The following is a 22,110-nucleotide window of genomic DNA, read 5'->3' as shown; positions in this document are numbered from 1 at the left end:
CTTTTGAAAAATGAAGAAGTTACAGCTAAAACAATATATATATATATATATATATATATATATATATATATATATATATATATATATATATATATATATATATATATATATATATATATATATATATATATATATATATCTATATATATATATATATATATATATATATATATATATATATATATATATATATATATATATATATATATATATTCGATATATTCGAAATTTCAAGTTCTCGTTGAAAGATAATCATTTAAACAGTAGAACTAACGTAACTACGTCAAAACGAATAAATACATGTAGAATCAAAGAGGTGTGCCAGTTGACTACCTACTGTTTACAACCAACGTACCGGCGAATTGCTTACCTAAATTCTACCTGTTTCACATATACATAGCTATGCATCGTTGAACAGATATCAGTTTATAACAAATCTCTTTCGAAACAGTTACAATACTACAATATGGTTTTCCCAAAGTGTTGTGAACCTTTTCCTGGTTTTGTGTGTTTCGGAAAATTTTTTCAATTAACAGAAACCATAATTGGGAAATTAGAAGCTCAAAAGTGCAAGGTTAAATTGAATACCACGTTAAGCATTTGTGATCGCTGTCGTAGGAAAGTCATACGTCGGAAACAGAAGGGCAGTCAACAATGGAACCACAACCATCCACATCGAAATACGATTTAGAGGAAGTACCTTCAGCAGCCTCAATCAACTCAGCATCTTCTGAAGCATCAGTCGCGGCGGAGTATTCAAGAGCACACAACGTTGAACTCTTCAACAAGGGCATCGCAGGAATCAACGTGTCTCCGATATCAACGAAGAAAACCCGGAATGTCAATTATCCTCGAGAAAAATATTTGGATATTTCAAGAGGTATAAAAAAGCAAATATTCGTCTTCCCGGCGGATGAAGAAGATCCAGAATTACTCAAAACGAAAGCAGCAGAGTTGGATGAAGTGATTAGTAAAATGATAGAGCAGTTTGCTAAGCCTGATTGCACTAGGAATGAAAAAGTCCGTTTGTTGTCAGTCTGGCCAAACTCGTGGTCAAAGGAGAAAATAGCCACCCAATTCAAGGCGAAAAAATACATTGTGTCGGAGGCAAGAGAATCAACGGACGAAAAAAAAGTCAAGAAACAAACGGGACGCAGCAGGAACGAAACTATAGAAAACGAGGTGCTTCAATATTTCAACAGCGATAACGTCAGCAGAGTAATGTCGGGATCAAGAAATTGCGTCACAGTCAAAATGAATGGTAAGTGTGAACGCAAACAGAAATGATTGCTTTATTCATCATTGAAAGAAATTTATTTGGGTTATAAGAAGGAATTTCCAGACCGAAATATTGGATTTAGTGCATTTGCAGCATTAAGACCAAAACACTGGAAGTTCTGGTTCACATAACATAATGGTGTTAGAATTAAGTATCCAAGTATCTCAAGAACAGCTACTTTTAGAAGAAAGGATGTCATGAACAAATTTATTGCCCTTTTTAAAAATCAGTCATGAGTTGGATTGACCTCTCCATCGGTTCAAAACTTATGGTTTGCCATTCTGAAGCCATGTGCAAAATTTCATCCAAATCGGAGAAGGTCGACTCTGATTTTGTCATTTTTTCGTCTACTCATTCCTGGAATTGCTCTGCAATTTTGAACTCACTTCACCCAGTAATTTCACAACCAGAAGTCGGAGCCTAAGTTTTTCGTTTAAGTCTAAGTTGTTGAACACTTTTTCTATCGACCTAGTGGTGTAAAGATGTCTTTCTCATATTACTTATATTTTCGAAAACATCTCTAGATGGTTCTGTCAACAATTTAATTTACAAATCTGAAAAAAATCAAAAGCTTTCTTTGGGTATAAACTTCCATAAACTTTTCAATATGTGAACAGTTATGCCCAGTTAGAATAGATTTAAATGTGCAACCGGTGCAGTAAAATTTCAATCAATTCGATTGAAACCGAATGTGAAACACACTGACGATTTCTCTACTGCTGTCAACTTAACACTCTGACACACACAATGACGTACCGAACCGGTAGCATTTAGTTCTTCAATCGATTCTCTTCAATTGAAGTTCAGTTTTACCACCGTCAGTTGATCTCTTGAAGTAACAAAATATCTCTTTCAATAGTGAGAGAGCGGCCTTGAAATGAGGTTTATGTAAACATTCGAATTGGTTCAAGATAATAGATGAAAGACAAATCAAGCTGAAATATAAATTCTACGTATAAATTAATAGTTCCAGTTTTCAATACTCCATTTATAATTCTATTCATTCGAACTTGCTCACTATCAAGAGCGAAGACAATGAAGGAGCTACACTACTTGGCACTTGAAACTGAGCAAGCAAAACTTCAAATGACTAGATATCGATCGATTGAAAATGAAATTTTACTGCACTGGTGCCAACCCTGCACGCTACACAAAATTGAACAAAGCCCATTGTGTGCTAGGCGGTGATGTTTTCCTCTTCCGTACCAGCATGTACCGATGCGTTCCGGTTTTGCATTGTTTCGTATGATATTGTGAAACTTTAAAGACAATTTGAATCGTGATTTGTAAAAATCGATTTGACCGTTGCTCGAAGAGAGCTCCGTTTTGTGGAGCTTTTCTTCACTATTATCGGCGCGTTCGGAAGCGGAAATCGGGGACTAGTAGTCCAAAAGTAGATTTATATATCCACTAGCTAGCGAGATCTGCCAACTAGATGAATTAACTGGTAAGTTTTATAAACATTTGCACCTCATTTCGCCATCGTTCGTGTAGAATGACATTGAAAATTTTCACTTATCGCGCTGCAATACCGGAACCGGAAATCGGATCTGGATCAACTTTTCAGGAGCTTTGTTAAAGAATTTACAGAATTTTTGTTTGCAATGGTTAAGAAATTTCAGAGAAAATCAAAAGCGCGTTTTCTCATATATTTGCAAGTATTATGGTTCCAGATCCGGTTGTCGGATAAAGATGAAATTCAATAGCAAGCTATGTGGCCATAAGACGTTTCGTTTGAATCTAAATGACAGTGACATTTTTTTCATTTTTTTGGTGCATGTCCTCCTGTAATTCCGGAACCGCAAGTCGGTTCGGGATAAAATTCAACAGTGATCTATTGGACCATAAAACCTTTCATTTGAATCTGAGCTTGTGAAAATCGGTTCAGCATTCTCTGTGAGGATATGAACTTATTTGTCACATACACACGCACGAAAATAGCCAAAACTGAAAGTTTGCGCAGAATTGCTTAAAGATGGGACTCGAATCTGAAGGAATTGGGTGAAACTGATATTAAAAAATACGTGCATGTACGGAATTCTGTTCAATCAAGTTGCCATCTGAGTAATGTTTCATTACCTCAATTGACAGAACCTTTTGCAAAGATTCGAGCGTTCGAGCCCCGTCTCAAGTAACATTTTTCGTAATTTGTAAATTTTGCTTGCTTATATTGAAAGGTTATGAAATCACTGTGAAAACCGCTTCATCACCCGCATCCCATGTGCCGCATTCGGCTAAGTTCGACTAAGTGACCGCAAAACTGCTGTGTCTATAAATGTGTAGGTATGTAACGAAATTAGGAATCAGTTTTCTCTGTTATACACGAACCTGGAGAGCAATGCATTTCATTTTTATTTTTATTCGGATCCGAATAATAATAGAATCGAAACGAATGAATTTGAGTTATAATTTCTTATGAAGTTTTAGAATATTATTTGGATCTCCTTTCTGATTCCGTGGTAACAGGATGATAAATGCACGTATTAAAAATAATCATTTTTTATAGGCTTGACTTCGAACGGAAGGTTTCATGGGCCTGTAAATTGGTATTAAAATTGATTTCCAGAAAAATTTGATTGATTGATTTAGAAATAAAAACCGTTAAGCTGAAGAATTTTTTGCTTGATACCAAGTGTCTTAGAAATGCATGAAACGTTCAGATCTAGTATATCTCAGAAAATAAAACTTTGAAAAATTGCAGAACCGAAAATTTTTCATCTTAAGTCCCAGAGTCGATTCTGGGACTTAAGATGAAAAATTTTCGGTTCTGCAATTTTTTTTTATATATCATTTATTTATACCCGGCTTTAACCTAACGCGGTTCTGCAAATGTTGAGATTTGCGGAACAGAAAATTTCTTTCTGAAGACAAATGTCTTAGAAATGCATGGAACATCGAGATCTGGTGTAATCTAAAGAAAAACGCTTAGATAGACATCGAAAATTTTCTAAGTGTCAGAGAGTTGACTTAAAAAATTTTTCGGGTTAACACCAGATCTCGACGTTTCATGCACAACAAGAAAACCGAATAACTGTAAATTTACGTGAAAAAAACCGCTCAGCTTTAAAACTTCACGTAAGAAATCGCATAAAAAACCGCGTAAAAAAAGAACTCTGTGTAAAATCTTACAAGTTCAAAGCGTTTACTCGGAACTGGACTAAAAACCGTTTCAATTTGTAGAGCTTGTTAGTTTATGGTCAAACAAAACGACACGATAACACCGGTTTTTGCGTATCTCGAGTTAACGGAAGTTACATAATTACACACTACGAAAAGAGTATGTAAATTTGTATCTCAATTGATGCACATAAAAGGAGCGTCACGGTTTACTTAAATTTTCATCCTAAAGCATGTAAATATTAATAATTAACAGCCTATTCTACTGAATTTAACAGCGAAAGAGACACAAAACATAAATTTGTATACTATTGGATGTACTATTTAGTTAGCACCCAAGTAAATACGGCATGCTTGATTTTACGTCATGCGTTATTTTTTTATTTTTGCCTTTTTCGTATATAAAGGTTATGCAATCACTATGAAATCTAATTTTTGAACTAATAGTACTGTTGTTGTACCGTTTAATTCTACTATGTCACGTAATTACATTCTCACAAAATCACTATTTTTACAGTCACTGTTTTCACAAAAGTGTATCAAACTCTATAATACAGATACGTATTTCAGAATGTTATTTACATCCTTCCTTAGTGTATCGGTTTTATAAATTTTTTGAACCGAATTTCGGAGGGCCGAGTGTTGAATACCGTTCGACTCAGTTCGTCGAATACGCGAAATGTCTGTTTGTGTGTGTATGTATGTATGTAACATTTTTTTGCACTCACTTTTCTCGGAGATGGCTGAACCGATATTCATGAACTTAGATTCAAATAAATGAAAGGTCTATTGGTCCCACAGCCTTCTTATGAATTTTACCCAGATCCAACTTCCGGTTCCGGAGTAACGGGATGCAATGTGCCAAAAAGTGAAAAAAGGAAGTGCACTCGATTATTTCAGCGACCATTCAACCGATTTCCAGATTCAGATTTAGATTTAAATTATAGACCTCAGAGTTACACAGTCTATTATTGAATTTCATTGGAATCCAACTTCCGGTTTCGGAGTTACGGGGTAAAATGTTCAAAGCGAAATAAAAATTTGCACTCGATTTTCTCAGAGACCGTTCATCCAACATTCACAAACTTAGGTACACCGAAACCTCCATTTACGAACTAAACGGGGGTAAAAAAGAGGTAGTTCGTAAAAAAAGTTTACGTTATTTGGGATTTGGTTCGTAAAAAAAGTTTACGTTATTTGGAATTTACTTCGTAAAAAAAGTTTTATGTGATTATTGTGGAAACCGCGCATCATATGTTTATTTTCGGAACGGATGTGAAGAGTAAGTGCAAGAAAATGATGTTTGGGTTCGTTTCAAAATCCAAGATGGCGGCTTCCGGTTTATTGAGATTGCCTAAAACCCCTAACAATATGGGTATCTTCGGAACGGAATTGATGAGTAGATGTCGGAAAACGATGTTTGAAGTAGTTCTGAAATCCAAGATGGCGACTCCCGGTTTCTTGATATTCCTTGAAAACCCTTACAATATGAATATTTTCGGAACGGGGTTAATGAGTAGATATCAGAAAACGATTTTTGAGGTAGTTTGGAAATTCAAGATGGCGAATTCCGGTTTGTTGATATTCCTTGAAAACCCTTACAATATGGGTATTTTTGATACGGGGTTAATGAGTAGATGTCGGAAAATGCTGTTTGAAGTGGTTGTGAAATCCAAGATGGCTACTTCCGGTTTGTTGATATTCCTTGAAAACCCTTGCAATATGGGTATTTTCTGAAAGGAATTGATGAGTAGATGTTGGAAAATTATGTTTGAAGTGGTTCACAAATCCAAGATGGCTACTTTCGGTTTGTTGATATTCCTTGAAAACCCTTACAATATGGGTATTTTCGGAACGGGATTGATGATTAGTTGTCAGAACACGATGTTTGAGGTGGTTCTTGAATCCAAGATGGTAACTTCCGATTTGTTGATATTCCTTGAAACCCTTTACAATATGGGTACTTTCGGAAAGAGATTTAAAAGTAGACGTCGGAAAATTATATTTGAGGTGGTCTTGAAATACAAAACAGTGACTTCCGGTTGATAATTATCTTTTGAAAGTTTTTGCCATCTTCCTTTAACTCTTTATTCCTTTAAAACACTATACCGTTCCGAATTCCCATATTGTATGGGTTTTCAAGGAATATCAACACACCGAAAGTCGCCATCTTGGATTTGTGAACCTCTTCAAACATAATTTTCCAACATCTACTCATCAATTCCGTTCAGAAAATACCCATATTGCAAGGGTTTTCAAGGAATATCGATAAACCGGAAGTCGACATCTTGGATTTCAGAACCACCTCAAACATCATTTTCCGACATCTACTCATTAACCCCGTTCCGAAAATACCCATATTGTATGGGTTTTCAAGGAATATCCACAAACCGGAAGTCGCCATCTTGGATTTGTGAACCACTTCAAACATAATTTTCCGACATCTACTCATTAACCCCGTTCCGAAAATACCCATATTGTATGGGTTTTCAAGGAATATCCACAAACCGGAAGTCGCCATCTTGGATTTGTGAACCACTTCAAACATAATTTTCCGACATCTACTCATTACCCCGTTTCGGAAATACCCATATTGTAAGGGGTTTCAAGGAATATTAGCAAATCGGAAGTCGCCATCTTGAATTTCAAAACTACCTCAAACATCGTTTTCTGACATCTACTCTTCAATTCCGTTCCGAAAATATCCATATTGTATGGGTTTTCAAGGAATATCAACACACCGGAAGTCGCCATCTTGGATTTGAGAACCACTTTAAACATAATTTTTCCGACATCTACTCATCAATTCCGTTCAGAAAATACCCATATTGCAAGGGTTTTCAAGGAATATCGATAAACCGGAAGTCGACATCTTGGATTTCAGAACCACCTCAAACATCATTTTCCGACATCTACTCATTAACCCCGTTCCGGAAATACCCATATTATATAGGTTTTCAAAGAATATCAACAAACCGGAAGTCGCCATCTTGAATTTCAAAACTACCTCAAACATCGTTTTCTGACATCTACTCATCAATTCCGTTCCGAAAATTCCCATATTGTATGGGTTTTCAAGGAATATCAACCAACCGAAAGTCGCCATCTTGGATTTCCAAAATACCTCAAACATCATTTTCCGGAATCTACTCTTTAAACCCGTTCCAAAAATACCAATATTGTAAAAGTTTCCATGGAGTCGGAAATCACTTTCGATGAATGACAAAACCTCTTTTTACGAAGTAGGTTCGTAAAAAAAGTTTACGTTATTTGGTATTTGATTCGTAAAAAAAGTTTACGTTATTTGGGATTTGGTTCGTAAAAAGAGGTACGTAGAAAGAGGTTACATATAAAAAGTGTTCGTAAACGGAGGTTTGGGTGTACAAGTGTAAGTTCTCACAAGCCAAAATAATCTCACCGAATTTCATCCGTATACAACTTCCGGTTCCGGAATGACAGGCTGGTAAGTATAAACATTTTATTTTCAGGAGTGTGTTTGTATACAAAACAAGGAATTCATATAATTCTTAATTAGGCTAAGTATAATTCTTCAATTAGGCAGAATCGTTGATTTTGGATATAGCGGATCATCGTTTTTGAATTCGGAAGTACCGAGAAATTGCTCGTGTGCTTTAAACCGAAAATCACTCCAGCTTCTCAGAAACGGATAGACCGATCTTCGCAAACACAGATTTGAATAAACAGCATTATATTTTCAAAAGTTGATGTAGAATTTTATCCAGATCCGACCGATGAAAATTCAACCTATCATTTAGAGCGATAATGCAAAAAACGTAGAAATTAATCTAAATTTAGCTCAAGATTGGTTCAATTTCAATTTGCTGGCCAAACGAACTGATTTCAGCTATACCGCTTCCCAGCTTCTGGTTCCAGAGATACCGGAAATAGTGGTCAAATAAACAAAAACGGAACTCTCTTAATTTCCTCTGAGGTAGCTGAGTCGATTTTTACAAAGTTAGAGTAAAATAAAGCCTCCGTAATATAGACTGATTTTGACTTTTATTTGTATCGGACTTCCGGTTCCGGAGAAACAGAGTGAGATGTGTCTAAAATTTTATGCCGTCTCTTAAAGTACTTTAGAATTTCTTTTTGCAGGATTTCGCTGTTCATGCCCCAGGGAACCACGTTGTGGAATACGCCATTATGGCTCAGTTAGAGAATGAATTAGTTAGAATAATAATTTTAGTATGGGTATTGTCACTTATCGAATTTTGAATAAACATTCAATCGAATTGATTCGAATACCCTGTTCGCTCACGAGAATAGAATGGAATGGCTTATCAACAATAACGAACAATATGCTCCGTAACATAGAGGTAAATCTTCTTAATAATATATTTTCACGACTTCAACTTTACATAATTTATATTATGGTTTCTGCAGGCGAGTCATTTTAAGTGCAAGCTACGAAGCAGGTTTATTGCTTCTTACGAAAGGAAAAACTAAATAATTGAACAATTTGACCGATGGCTATTTCTTGTCGTTTTTCCAAGCACCGGGAGAGAAATGAACCCCATGGGCTTTTCCAGCACCTTTTCGCTTCAACGGCAAAGCAGTGCTGAGAGCTTCTCATTGTGATTGAATAAAAATTCCATTATTCAGCAGACTCGGAAAATTACTACACTGGAGGAGCATGTTTGAATAGGGGGAAAAAGGTAAGAAAATATAATAAACTTTGTTGGAAAGCTTTTGAGAAGTCGGTCACATGCGCCAAGAGGTCTACGGTTTTTCTTCAGTTGTTTGAGGCACTCTTCATTTGGGGACTCTTTGTTGAAAAAATTGTTTAAAATGTTTATTTTAATCCGGCTCTTCTTCAACAAGTTTCATAGAAATTCAAAAATTGTTGCATCAGACTGGTAATGGTTCTAATTGTAATGAACGACTACAAATGAATACACAAAAACGTAACCATCAATATTAGCCAAAAGCCAGTAGTTTTTACTGTCGGGAATTACGATGATCTCCGTTTTAAAGTTTTATTTTTCGAGCTGTAACTATTTGACAATATGAAGAAATCAGTTTGCGACCACTTCACATTACTTGGGTTGTCATATTTTATTCAATAAAGACTTTGCTGATTCAGACCTTAGAAATTTATATAAACATCTTACGTTGCAACCGTCTCGGTTGATACTAAAAATAATTTAGTTGTCTATGTTATGATTTTTTTTTATAATCGTAGTTTTTTCCAGCTTTCATTCAGTGATTTCCAAGCTCACCCTGCCATTGCGGCGTCGGAGCGCCTTTTCTTTGACCTTTGGCCTTTAGACTTTCCTCGTGTTGTCGTGCATTTTAGGACTGCAGAGACCACTTTAGGAATCACTATCTAAAAATATAATTGCACTCTCGGGAACATAGTTAATTAATTTGACTTGCGCTCGACTAGGCCTTTGAAGCGCGTTTTCTCAAAAGTAAATTCTCAGATCACGTTGGCACGATAAAATCATTGAACCCAGCGACACGAATCCTTACATTTTATATCAGATATTGAGTACAGATGGTCACGAACCTGGAAAGTGTGTAAATAAATTTTGAACCAATTTTTAATCATTGAAATATCCCGGTTAATTCTATTTTTAGATAAGTTATGACCTACATACGTTCATCGAGAATTAATAGACAAAAGAATTTTTCGGTAAATGTTGATATTTTAGTTTAACTGCTCAAAAGTTTTTTAAGTACAATTGACACAATATCTGTCACAGATTCCTTAGAAATGATCCAATAAGGACCGAAACGTCGGAAGAAATGCAAAACTTAAGTCGAATCAGTCTCTTTTCACAAACAGAAAAGAGTGACAAAATTTCTGTCTACGTAACGTTTTTCGCACTAACTTCTTTCGGAAATGGATGGACCGATTTTCTCAAAACTTCGATTCAAATGATAGGTCTTGTGGTCCCATACAAAATTCCTGAATATTGTTTGGATCCGACATCCGGTGTTGGATATATATGTGTATTAACTTTTCTCAGAGATGGCTAGACCTATTTTTACAAACTTGGATTCAAATAAATGGTCCTAAAATCGTTTAAAAAACTCCTTAATTTCATCTGGACCCGACTTTCGGTTCCGGAATCAAAGTGTAAAGTGTGTTAAATTTTTTTTTACTATCACATAAAGAGGCGCAACAGACAGTCACGTACCCAGAGGGGGGGTCCAAGGGGCCCTGGCCTCTCCCGAAATCAAAAACAGATATATAATTATTTAGAAGGTGTCAGTCATGTGTTACAAAAATAACAAGACAGTAAACGTGAAGAAATGTAATACAATAACAGTTCCAAAGGAAAAGTTCAAAGTGTCATTTAAAAAACACCCGTAAAAGGCACACAGAGAATTAGGAACATAAGCAATCGTCAATAACATTATTTTTTTTTATATTTGGGCCCCTCTCGAAACGAAATTCTGGGTACGGACCTGGCAACAGAAAACGTGAAAGAAAATTTTACTCAGTCTCAAAGCTACTACAATCGGTAGTTATTATCAGTAGACGGTCAATCAAACCGATTCCGGTTAATTTTTTAAGAATCTAAGAAAATTATTTTGAGGAATACCACAGTATTATATACGATACGAGAAAGGCATCATTATTCCACTAGGTGGATTAAAACAGGTTTTTAAATTACTTAAAATGATTAAACGAAATCCAAATTTTTTCATCCGAGATTTGACTAAAAAGGTCAAAACATCGAATTCTTTCGTTCAAAGTGATATCTTTAAGATAACAAAAAGAAAGAGAGACTGGAATCCAATTTGAAAATGACAGCGCGTAGGCCTTACGTGATGTTCATTAGTTCATAAAATTTGACTGCGTGGTTATGAATGATGAAAGAAAATATCGACCATCAGCAACTTCTTGGTATTGAGTTTTGAGCCGCATTACAACGAGAAAAGGTCAGCTATCGACTATCGGTCAAAAAATGTTCAATGCTATCTAAGACGCATATGATTTGGATAGATATTTGTGGTTGTGGTTCGAAGAGTTAAATTTGTTTAAACTAAATCAGCAAATACCTATTAGGAAAGTTCCATTGAAATCTGTGATGGTGTACGAGCACGATTTGACGTTAAATTCGTTCAATAATATACTGCGAGTTTTTATCTGGTAAGATTTTACTGTGCGTACTGAGTGAAAAGCTTTCGTTCGGCTCATGGCACTAGCATCCAGTATTCTAACAAATCGTACAGGACAATAGCATAGATAATATCTGGAATTGATGGTATGATATCAAGTTTATAAATCAAACAATCGTAGCAAATAAGCAACGTAGTATGAACTGTACATCAAAATATACATCATTCCAATAACGAGAATCTTAATTAAACCGGAATCCTATAGTTAAAACTTTACTTCGAGCATCATACTAAACGTGATAAGCATTCTGGTTTAACCCTTGTCCCAGCTGGGTCTTTAAATAAAATAACTATGCCACATCCAAAATGGGTTAAAAAGCATGAAAAAGTTAAACTTCACACACAGATTAAATTAGTGTTTCACTGGTAATCCGACTAGGTACAAACATAACCGTTAGTCACGCTACATTTCGCAGCTATTTTAAAGGCCAACAGCACAGATATCTGTGCCATTGTGTCATGTTTGCCCGCCCACCTGTTACTCCGGCAAACTGGCCATTCCGATCGGAACGTTTTGCCATTTTGGTACTACATTTTCAGTAGTAAAAAAAGAGCCAAGACTTCAGCACCGGAGAGCCAGTCTCTGTCGGTTCCCAGAAAGAAACCGATCAGAACAAGGACTAATAATATAAAGCAAATTTCATCGTTGTACGTGCATGAAGTGACGATGATTTTGGTGCCGGTTGTGCCTTACGGGATACCGTTCCCAATGATGCTCGGGATACCGGCAGAAACAGAACAAGCAGCTTCGAAAAGGTGTAATTTAATGGAAATTTAAATGAACGTGCTTTTCAGGCGAACAGGTGTCAGAAACGGATGAGATGAGCAAGGTGATGCTGGTGGCTGACTTATTCGAACGCCCTCCAACATCAGTGTTTCAGCATTCACGAATGGAAATTAAGAAATTTGCTGTTTCTGTTGAACGAAAAACGCACCCACACACACACATACAAAGTCAGGTAACGATGTCTACACGTGTTTCGTGCAAAAAGAGAAAACTTTTCTTGTTAGCTTTGTTGAACGAGAGTTTGCTGCTTTATTCTGCCTATTTGTCGAAGCTTTCGTCTGTCGAACGATGTTGGAGAAGCATGCCTGAAGCAATTTGGCTGAATGACTATTAAATTGGCCCGAAAATGCTGGCACAGTTGGACAGAATCTTTATTTAGTTGACCATTAGAAAGGCATTTAGCTGTGACCCATCTGATTAAAGAATAAGCAAAAGAAGAAGAAAAAAAAGAACATTTTGCCAGTGACAACAACAAACTTTGGCAGCATTGTTCCGCTCGGAATGGATGACGGAAAATGGCGACTTACCTTCAGCGTGCGTTTTTGCGGTGACGTTGAGGAAGTTGTGGTTTGTTTCGACATTTTCGTCGATATCAGCCTCATAGATAACCTTCTCGAAGTAGAGCGGGTAGTCGTTCTTGTCGGCGATACCAGTTTTGATGAATTTTGTAACTGAAAAGGGAAAGAAAACACTGGTTACAATTAATCATCGTTTAAGACCGTTGTAATACAACAACGGTTCCCTCCCAAAGGCTCCAGTTAATGGTGCGGTTCATAAAACATTTTTCAGCAATTTACCGGTACTTTGAGTTTTGGTAGAGCGGTGAATATTGACCTGTTACTTGTCTTGTCAGTTTTCAAAGAAGTAATGTTTAATCACAGGGCACGGGTACAGCGTGATGGGTAAGTCGATGCCTTTCACGCAGCCCACCTGGGTTCGATTCCCAACCCCGCACATAGGGTCAGAAAGTTTTTCTGGCCCGCAGAGGCGAATGACCTTAAGGTTAAAACTTCTAAAAATGAAACAAAAAAAAGTTTAATCATTGTATTGTAGAATCTATTTCGTTATGATAGTTTCGCCTTCAAAGCATATTATTTAAAGATTTAATTTGGCGAATGCTTTTTAACATTTGATTAAATTGCGTAACGATACTTCAAATATTTTTATATTGTTACTCTCTTGATAAAGCTCTTATGAAACCCAAGGACCTATTGAAGAAAAACGAGAAACTGTTTGAAATGAAAACGATACAAGATTAATTTCATTCTACTGGTGGATGAATTCAACCGTTCATTTTAAATCTATCTTTAATGAGTTTGCAGTTATCGTCAGTTAATGAGATTACTGCTCGCCACCGTAAAGTATTTATTGATTAAAAACGCAGTTATTCCATTCTCATTAACTTGTTTCCGATCGATTGCAGAGAAAGCTTTTTAGTGACCTACATGGTTTATGAGTCCAGCCACAAAAAACATTCTGAAGTTTTTTTTTAATAACTATTTATTGGAATATGAGTTAACATTAAATTATTAAGATTTAAATTGGGTGTTCAGCCACAAGTGGTGACTTTTCAGCCCTACTATATACATGATTTGGTTATTACCATGAAGACATCATTTGCTTCCGCAATTCTGTGATATTTTGTGTAGGGAAAATTGTAAACCTACTTGTATTGTAATGAGGAAAAGGAACTTATATACTAACTTACTAACTAATACAGAGAGCGAATCGATTCAATTGAAGATTGCATCGATTTTTGTCGGAATTTGCTTATAATATTATGTGACATTACATCTAATTATTCTATATTTGTGAGTCTGTGTAACTCATTTGTACTAAACCAGGGAGAACGCTTCGAAATCATTTTCAGAATTTTATTCTGAATCCTTTGAAGCGTTTTCTTCCTGGTGGAACAACAACTTGGTACTGCATAAAGCATGGCTTGTCTGAAAATTTGTTTATAAATTAATAATTTGTTTTTTTAGACAGAGCTTAGAATTTCTGTTTATAAGAGGATATAAACATTTAATATATTTATTACACTATGCCTGGATTCCTTCAATGTGATCCTTGAAAGTGAGTTTTTTGTCATACGTTAAACCTAAGTACTTTACTTGATCCGACCATGTCAATTCCAAGCCATTCAATTTGATAATATGATTATTGTTTGGTGTAAGAAAAAAAGCTTATGAGGAAAGATAATTAATTGCGTTTTTGCTGCATTTGGTTTAATTTTCCATTTTGACAGATAATCACTGAAAATATATAAACTTCTTTGTAGGCGACTGCAGATCACTCTTAGATTTCTACCTGTGCCTAACAGACTTGTGTCGTCACAGAATAGCGATTTCTGACAACCAACGGGTAGATTTGGAAGATCAGAAGTGAAAATATTATACAAGATTGGAGCTATGCTCGAACCCTGCGGAACACCGGATCGTACGGGTAGTAATTCAGATTTACAATTCGGATAGCTAACCTGAAGAGTTTGATCAGTTAAATAATTTTGAATCCTTTTGATCAAATAAATAGGAAACTGGAAATCAGACATTTTTGCTATTAAACCTTTGTGCCAAACACTGTCGAATGTTTTTTCTATGTCTAGAAGAGCAACTCCAGTGGATAACCTAGAAGATTTATTTGCTTTTATCATGTTCGTAACTCTTACAAGTTGATGAGCAGTTGAATGTTCACGACGAAATCCAAACTGCTCTGGTAAAAAAAGAATTCTCATTTATATGAGACATCATTCTCAACAAGATATTTTTTTCAAAAAGTTTACTGATAAAAGAAAGTAAGCTAATTGGTCGATAACTTGATGTTTCTGCTGAGTTTTTATCAGGTTTGAGGATAGGAATTACTTTAGCGTTTTTTCATCTTTTTGGGAAGTAAGCTAATGAAAAACACTTGTTGAAAATTTTAACCAAGAGTCTCAAGGCAACATCTGGATAAGAATTGCCGATTGCCAGCTGCAGAATCGACCATTGCGATCGGAATTCGCCACTACCCTAATGATAATACCCTAGTTTTAAGTTAGTTTTAATTTAAAATAAGCAAATGCCCTAGGAATCTAAGAGCTTAAACAGTGTGCCTTCAAATATGTTACTATTGAATAAAAGAAAAAAAATCTGGATAAGAATGAATATTAAAAATTCCATCATTACCAGGAGCCTCCATGTTTTTAAGTTTCTTATTAATTGATTTAATTTCATCAAAATTCGTCTCAATAATGTCATCTTGTGATAACACTTGGGTTGAAATATGTTCATATTTTTAGAGAGACTTCATTTTCAATAGGACTCACAACGTTCAAATTAAAATTGTGGACACTCTCGAACTGTTGAGCAAGTTTTTGAGCTTTTTCGCCATTTGTAAGAAGTATTTGATATCCTTCTTTGAGAGCAGGAATTGGTTTCTGAGGTTTCTTAAGCACCTTAGAAAGTTTTCGGAAAGGTTTAGAATATGGTTTAATTTGTTCAACTTCGTTAGCGAAATTTTCATTTCGCAAAAGAGTAAATCTACGTTCAATTTCTTTTTGGAAATCCTTAACTATGTTTTTCATAGCAGGATCACGAGAACGTTGATATTGTCGTCGACGAACATTCTTCAACGGAATGAGCAGTTGAAGATTGTCATCGATGAATAGGAGAATTTAATTTAGTTTGAGCTTTGGGAACTGAAAAATTTCTAGCTTCGATAATGTAATGATTCAAATTATCAATTGCTGTGTCGATGTCCGCAGAATTTTCTAAAATAGTTTCATTATCCACATGATTTTAATTGTGAGATCTGTATTCAAATCAATTTGCTCTATGATAGTTGATTATAGAACTATCAAATTGGATTAATTATAGCTTCGTTGGAAAGTCTGATTGTTACAGGAAGATGATCTGAGTCAAAGTCAGCATGTGTAATCGGTTCATTATAAATGTGACTTTGATCTGTTAGAACCAGATCAATTGTAGACGGGTTTTTCACGGAAGAGAAACAAGTCGGATTACTGGGATGAAGAATATGTGTGAAGTAACCAGCTGAGAGTTGATTATGAAGTATTTTACCATTACTGTTATTTTTCCTACAATTCCACTGGACATGCTTAGCATTTAAGTCCCCTATTACGAAAAATTTCGGTCGATATCTTGTGAGTTTTTGCAAATCGCCTTCAAAGAAATTTAATTGTTCGCCGGTGCATTGGAATGGCAAATATGCTCCAGCGATGAAATAAATTCCATGAATGGTTTCAACTTCGATTCCCAAGCTTTCAATAACTTTAGTTTGAAAGAAGGTAAAATTCGATGTTTAATTTGCCGTTCTACAAAAATGGCAACTCCACCACCCATTCCAGTAAACCTGTCAAATCGATGAACCACATAATGTGGATTACTTTTCAATTTGACATTTGGTTTAAGAAAAGTTTCTGTTACAATGGCAATATGAATTATGTGAACTTTGATAAAATTATAAAATTCATCTTCACTCGATTTCTAAAATCGAGCATTCCAATTTAAAATATTCAAATAATTATTTAACATCACTGTTAAATTTTAAATTCATTATAGTATTATTTCCAAATTTTCATCCAATTTGAAATGCTTCAAAAAGTGATGAAGTCAATATTCTGGAGGTAATTTGAGTAAAAATATAGTGATATTTCGATTTGCAAATACTAACCCCTGTTTAACAGGAAGAAATTTTCGATTTCGATTCGAGATTCTTTTACATCCATTAAAACCGCGTCATCTCTAAGTGCATTGAATTGCAGGTTTATAAGATATTTAAGCTGCCCAGTTCAACCACGTGTCCGGTCTAGCCTCTGTCTCCCCTTCTATTTTTTTAGGGAATTTGAACCCCTAAAGCCCTCCCTCGCTACAAAATGAAAAAAATCAAAATACATTTTTTTGAGATATTTGAAGATAGGCCCGTAGAGCCGATTGTCATATACCATTCGACTCAGTTCGTCGAGTACGCAAAATGTCAGTATGTGTGTATGTATGTATGTAACATTTTTTTGCATTCACTTTTCTCGGAGATGACTGGACCTAGATTCAAATGAAAGGTCTTGCAGCCCCACATAAAGTTCCTGAATTTTATTCGAATCCGACTTCCGGTTCCGGAAGTACAGGATGATACGTGGAAAAAAATGAAAATAAGTGCACTAACTTTTCTCAGAGATGGCTGAACCGATTCTCACAAACATATATTCAAATGAAAGGTACAATTGTTCTTTACAAAGTTCCTTAATTGCATTTTGATCCGACTTCCGGTTCCGGAATTACTGTGTGATTAGTGTAAAAATTACAATTTCAAATCATTTCCTTACTTTGCTCAGAGGTGGCGTGACCGGTTTTACGAAACAGAAGGTACCAAATCGATCGAACCCACTGTTTCTAGGATATATAATATTCAAATTTGTCAAGGTATTTGTTTTAGTCTCTTCTCAACATAAAGGCTAGAGTAAAAATGGCAAACTTATGATAGAAATTGTCTTTTTATATCATAAAGAATGCATATGAAACATTTCAGCCAAATCAAAAAATACAAGAAAAAATCGACCTTTGATTTCGTATGGAATCAAAATCAAGTAACAACGAGGCTTGCTCTCAGAACAACTCAGCAGATAGAAAGTGGCTTCAAAGGTACAATCTATGCCGGAAATGTGACGATGGACTGCATATTGTGAAGGACTGCGAAATGACCATGGGACGAGATGCTTTAGATGATCGGCCTGAAAGAGGTCGCTGGCTGGTCACCAACGATAAAGACGAAAGGTGAACTTCAATCTTCTAATATTTTTTGTCACACAACAGCAGTGTTTATTCAATTACTCGTAATATCAATTTGATAAATTGTAGAAAGATTTCCCTTAACTGAACCTTAGCTTCAACACGTTGGAAACAACAGTCGAAACTTATGCTACGTACAAAACTTTGCACAGCATGTTCCAAGTATAAGTAATGAACGAATGTCTGAAAAATTAAAAACAAGTAGAAAAACATTTTTCCACTCATGTAATTGGTTTAACTTTTTCAATTGATAGCATGCTGTAGTGAAGTGATTTATATTTTCCTTTTTCAGCCAGTTGGCCAACCGACAGTCTTATCTTAATTGGATTGTTTCCTCGCGGACCACGCGATGGCCTCCCACTTGTCCCAGTCCGTTTCGGGAAAATCATACAAGTAAACAAGAGGCAAGCGAAAAAGAAAACAAATAAACAGCTAAATACAGGTATAACAGGCATGCAGTGCTGTAGGATTTGGAGTAATTAATGCAGCTGCATGCGCACTTTTGCCAGGACTTAATGCATCGTCGCTGTCGTCTTCGTCGTTGCTCCTCGTTCGCCGCCGCTACTTTATTGGTTGCCGTCCAGCTCCAGTAAGTAAAATACAGCACAGGTCGGTTTCGTGGAATACGACTCTCCGTTACGAGGAAACAGTCAGGTGTACAAGTTCTGAATGTTTTTTCTCCGTTGCTTTCGTGTTGATTGTTTATTTCCACAGGTACATACTGAAGTTAAATGATAAAGTCAACTATCGCTGAATGGTTTCCCCTAGCGAGGGCAGATAGTTTTAACCTAAAAAGTGCCGAGTTCCGGAAGCTAAGTACAGTGTTGCCCATAATAAAACGAGAAAATTGGAACGACTTTAATTATGTTTTGCTTAGATTTAATAAAACTTGATACTTTAATTTTATATGACAATCTGTTGGTTCGCAAGGAAAACATCTGAATAATCCGAATTGTGTTATAGTTTTAGCCGATTCATTAGTTCATTAGCTACAATCTTACTCACACTAAGAATGCTTTCAACACGGGGTTCGAACATACGAAAACTGGCTGGTGAGGCAAATGCTTTATAGACGTACTCTGTTGAGTCATCATTGATCCCGAGTTTTGACATTTTTATGCATAAGTATTACTGTGTGAGGACCAAATTTTTGTAAATCTAAGTTTATAACTACTAACAATGTACGAAAAACTGGAACTACAAACCTTTGTCAGCACAATGAAGCATTAATCTGGAAATTTTCAATCAGCTTGTTTCCATAAATTTTTTACTAAGTTTTGTCATTTGAGTGTACATTTCGAGATGTGATAGACAACAGCGTAGGTAACTTTACGTTTCGTCTTAGACTCGTCAGTGCAGAGCAGTTCAAATAGGCTAACCCCTAAATGACCATACCTGAATCGGCTAACCCCTAAATGACCATACCTGAAAATAACGTTTTCGTTCGGCACGTTAGGAAAGATGTGGTACTTCGGTACCAAATAAACAAGTGTTTTGCAAGTACCATTAACTTTACGTCTGCTTAGCGGTTCAAGTTGAACTGCTTAAGTAAGCAATAAGCAGTTCAATTCGAACTGCTCTGCACTGACGAGGCTGTAAATCAAATTCCAAGATCATATTGCTGTCAATTCTAGTTCTGGACATATGATGATTAAAGTTACGTAACCGACGAAACGCAAACTTTTTCTCTTCGTTCACTTTTCTCAAAAAAGGTTAAACTGATTTCCATCAGTTTAGGTTTTTTTAAGAATTGAAACCAGAGAATAGTTTAACATCTTCTAATTTTTTAAACCACTTTAAAACATATATAAATGCTAAAATTACTGCTGTTGTTGTTCTGGAGCCTGTGGCTGTGGTGGTCGTGCTGGCTCGGGCTGCCGGCGTCTATCAGCCTGGGCATTGGGGTTTGCACAACAAACTGCCACCCCATCGGCATAGTTTGAGGCAACATGTTGGCACAGTAAGGGCAGTACACTAACCGATTCATTGCGTATAGTCGATATATATAATTAAGTTATAAAGCCACCAGCTTTCAAAAAATGTATTCTTCGCCCACCCAGTTCTGACCAGTTTAGGCTTGTTTGAATCGATTGTATCAATTTTTGTTTCATAGACATAACGAAATGATTGATGTAAATCACAAACCGGACTTATTTTCATATATTTGAAATTTCTTTTGAAGTTTCTGAATATGCAACGTAAGCACTTTGAATGGTTAAAGAAAGGCATTATCAGACCACTAGATCGATTTGGAAGTGGATTTTACATTATTTTATACATTAAATAATCTTGAAACACAGTTCTTAAAACACAGAAATTTGATTAGTACCATTTACTTTAAAACTATGACTAGAGTTTGAAACGATACAACTAAAGTATTCAAAAGAACTATTTATGAAGACATTCGTGATGAAGAGTGACGAATTGAGTTCGAATTTCGATATCGATATCGGATATCGTTGACTTCCGATGCATACCACTGACTTCCGTCATTTATTTCCAGGCTGACCTGTTGTCCGTGGGTGTTGATTACGACAGCCAAATTCGGAATGAATCGCTTTTGGGTCAGTTCTATGTATTCTATATAGCAAATCAATAGAAAGTTCTACTTCAAACTACAACTGGTTGAAAAATGGGCGGTATACAGTATAGTGAAGTAAAATTTCGCATAATTCTTTGGGTATACAATTATGGCTCTAAACAGCAACATACAGAATGTTGATGTCGATTATTTCATTTCGAATATTTCAGTGAAAAAAAGCCAATAAATCCCGTACAATTAATTTCTGGCATTCAGAAGGGAAAAATTGTGTAATTCTTTAAGATATTAAACACTGTTTGGATATGAACGACTTCAAACACTGTTGCGAATTTAGTACTACGAAAATAGCACAAAGCTAATAAAATTATCCTAGATTTGCACTACTGGTCTCAATTTCCGATTAGATTAGATAATATTTGGAGCCATTAGAAGGGCTGATTTTGCATAATGTTCCCCATTGTTGTCCATTTTCCGTTGTATGTGTCTCCAATGCAAACGACCAGCAGCACGATGATGTAATCGATCTTCTTTTAAGAGAAACTGGCTCTGTAACCTGAGCGATTGAGGTTTTGTACTACGCAAAAGGTCTGCTTTCATTGCCGACTGCTCCTCCTAACGACCGAAGTCCAAATTAGAGCACGACCTGATTAGTTCACCCTTTATACTTGCATTGTTCTTACTGATGTGGGTGGGAGAACCTCACCTCGACATACACTTCTGTTTGAAGCACTAGAAGATATGAACGGTTTTTAATCAAAGTTTACCTTTTAAATTCGTCTAATAGATAATCAGAACTGATATGTGCTTGACTACCTCAAAATCGTCGTCCGGGTGCGAAAAAGGCAAGCAAGCGTGATTAATTTAAGGTGAAATGTAGCGTCATAAAATGCGCGCAAAATTTTATCCGCTTCAGTTGAACGAACCGTCGCACAAAGCATAACAAGAAAAACCGACACATAGAAGCCAGAACTTTTTTCAGTGATTGAGCGCAGTGGGCTTACCTCTCGTTATTTTGGCTTGTAAATAAGACTGGACGTAATGGATTTTTAGATCCTTCACACTTTGAATATATGCTAATTCAATCGTTATTGTTAGTGATTACTCTTACACTTGAGCTATGATTCACATGAGGTTATTTGTTTATGTATTGACTAACTTGCTAACCATGTATATACCTGAGTTTAGTAACAAGCATGGATTCTTCTTCAAAAGAACGATTGAAGACAAGAGAACATTCAAGTATTTTCGACATCCTTGCCCAGCAGTTCACCAGGACACATTGTTTGTATCACAGGTTATATAAAAGTTATATTTTCAAATATTCTACTTAAACGATACTACTTGGCTTGTATTCATTGCATTCAGTAGTCTGTCAAGGTTGAATTTTTAGTTTTGGTATAAAAATTGCTACAAGCTTAAATAATACCTATTATATGATATTACACAGCCA

The 22,110-nt window shown here is 35.8% G+C and overlaps 1 protein-coding gene across 5 annotated transcripts in view; it reads right to left on the bottom strand.

The window, feature by feature from the left end:
- The window catches only part of LOC131431109 (neural-cadherin-like), a 1,211,689-nt gene that overhangs the window by 209,428 nt on the left and 980,151 nt on the right, over window positions 1-22,110 (bottom strand). For all 5 annotated transcript variants that reach the window (XM_058596616.1, XM_058596615.1, XM_058596617.1 and 2 more), the window contains one exon: window positions 12,863-13,006. In XM_058596616.1, the coding sequence (XP_058452599.1) occupies window positions 12,863-13,006 (144 nt within the window). The remainder of the gene's footprint in view (window positions 1-12,862; window positions 13,007-22,110) is intronic.

This window comes from Malaya genurostris, chromosome 2 (genome assembly GCF_030247185.1).
Source record: "Malaya genurostris strain Urasoe2022 chromosome 2, Malgen_1.1, whole genome shotgun sequence".
Lineage (NCBI taxonomy): Eukaryota > Metazoa > Arthropoda > Insecta > Diptera > Culicidae > Malaya > Malaya genurostris.
This window is presented reverse-complemented; position numbering and strand designations above follow the sequence as displayed.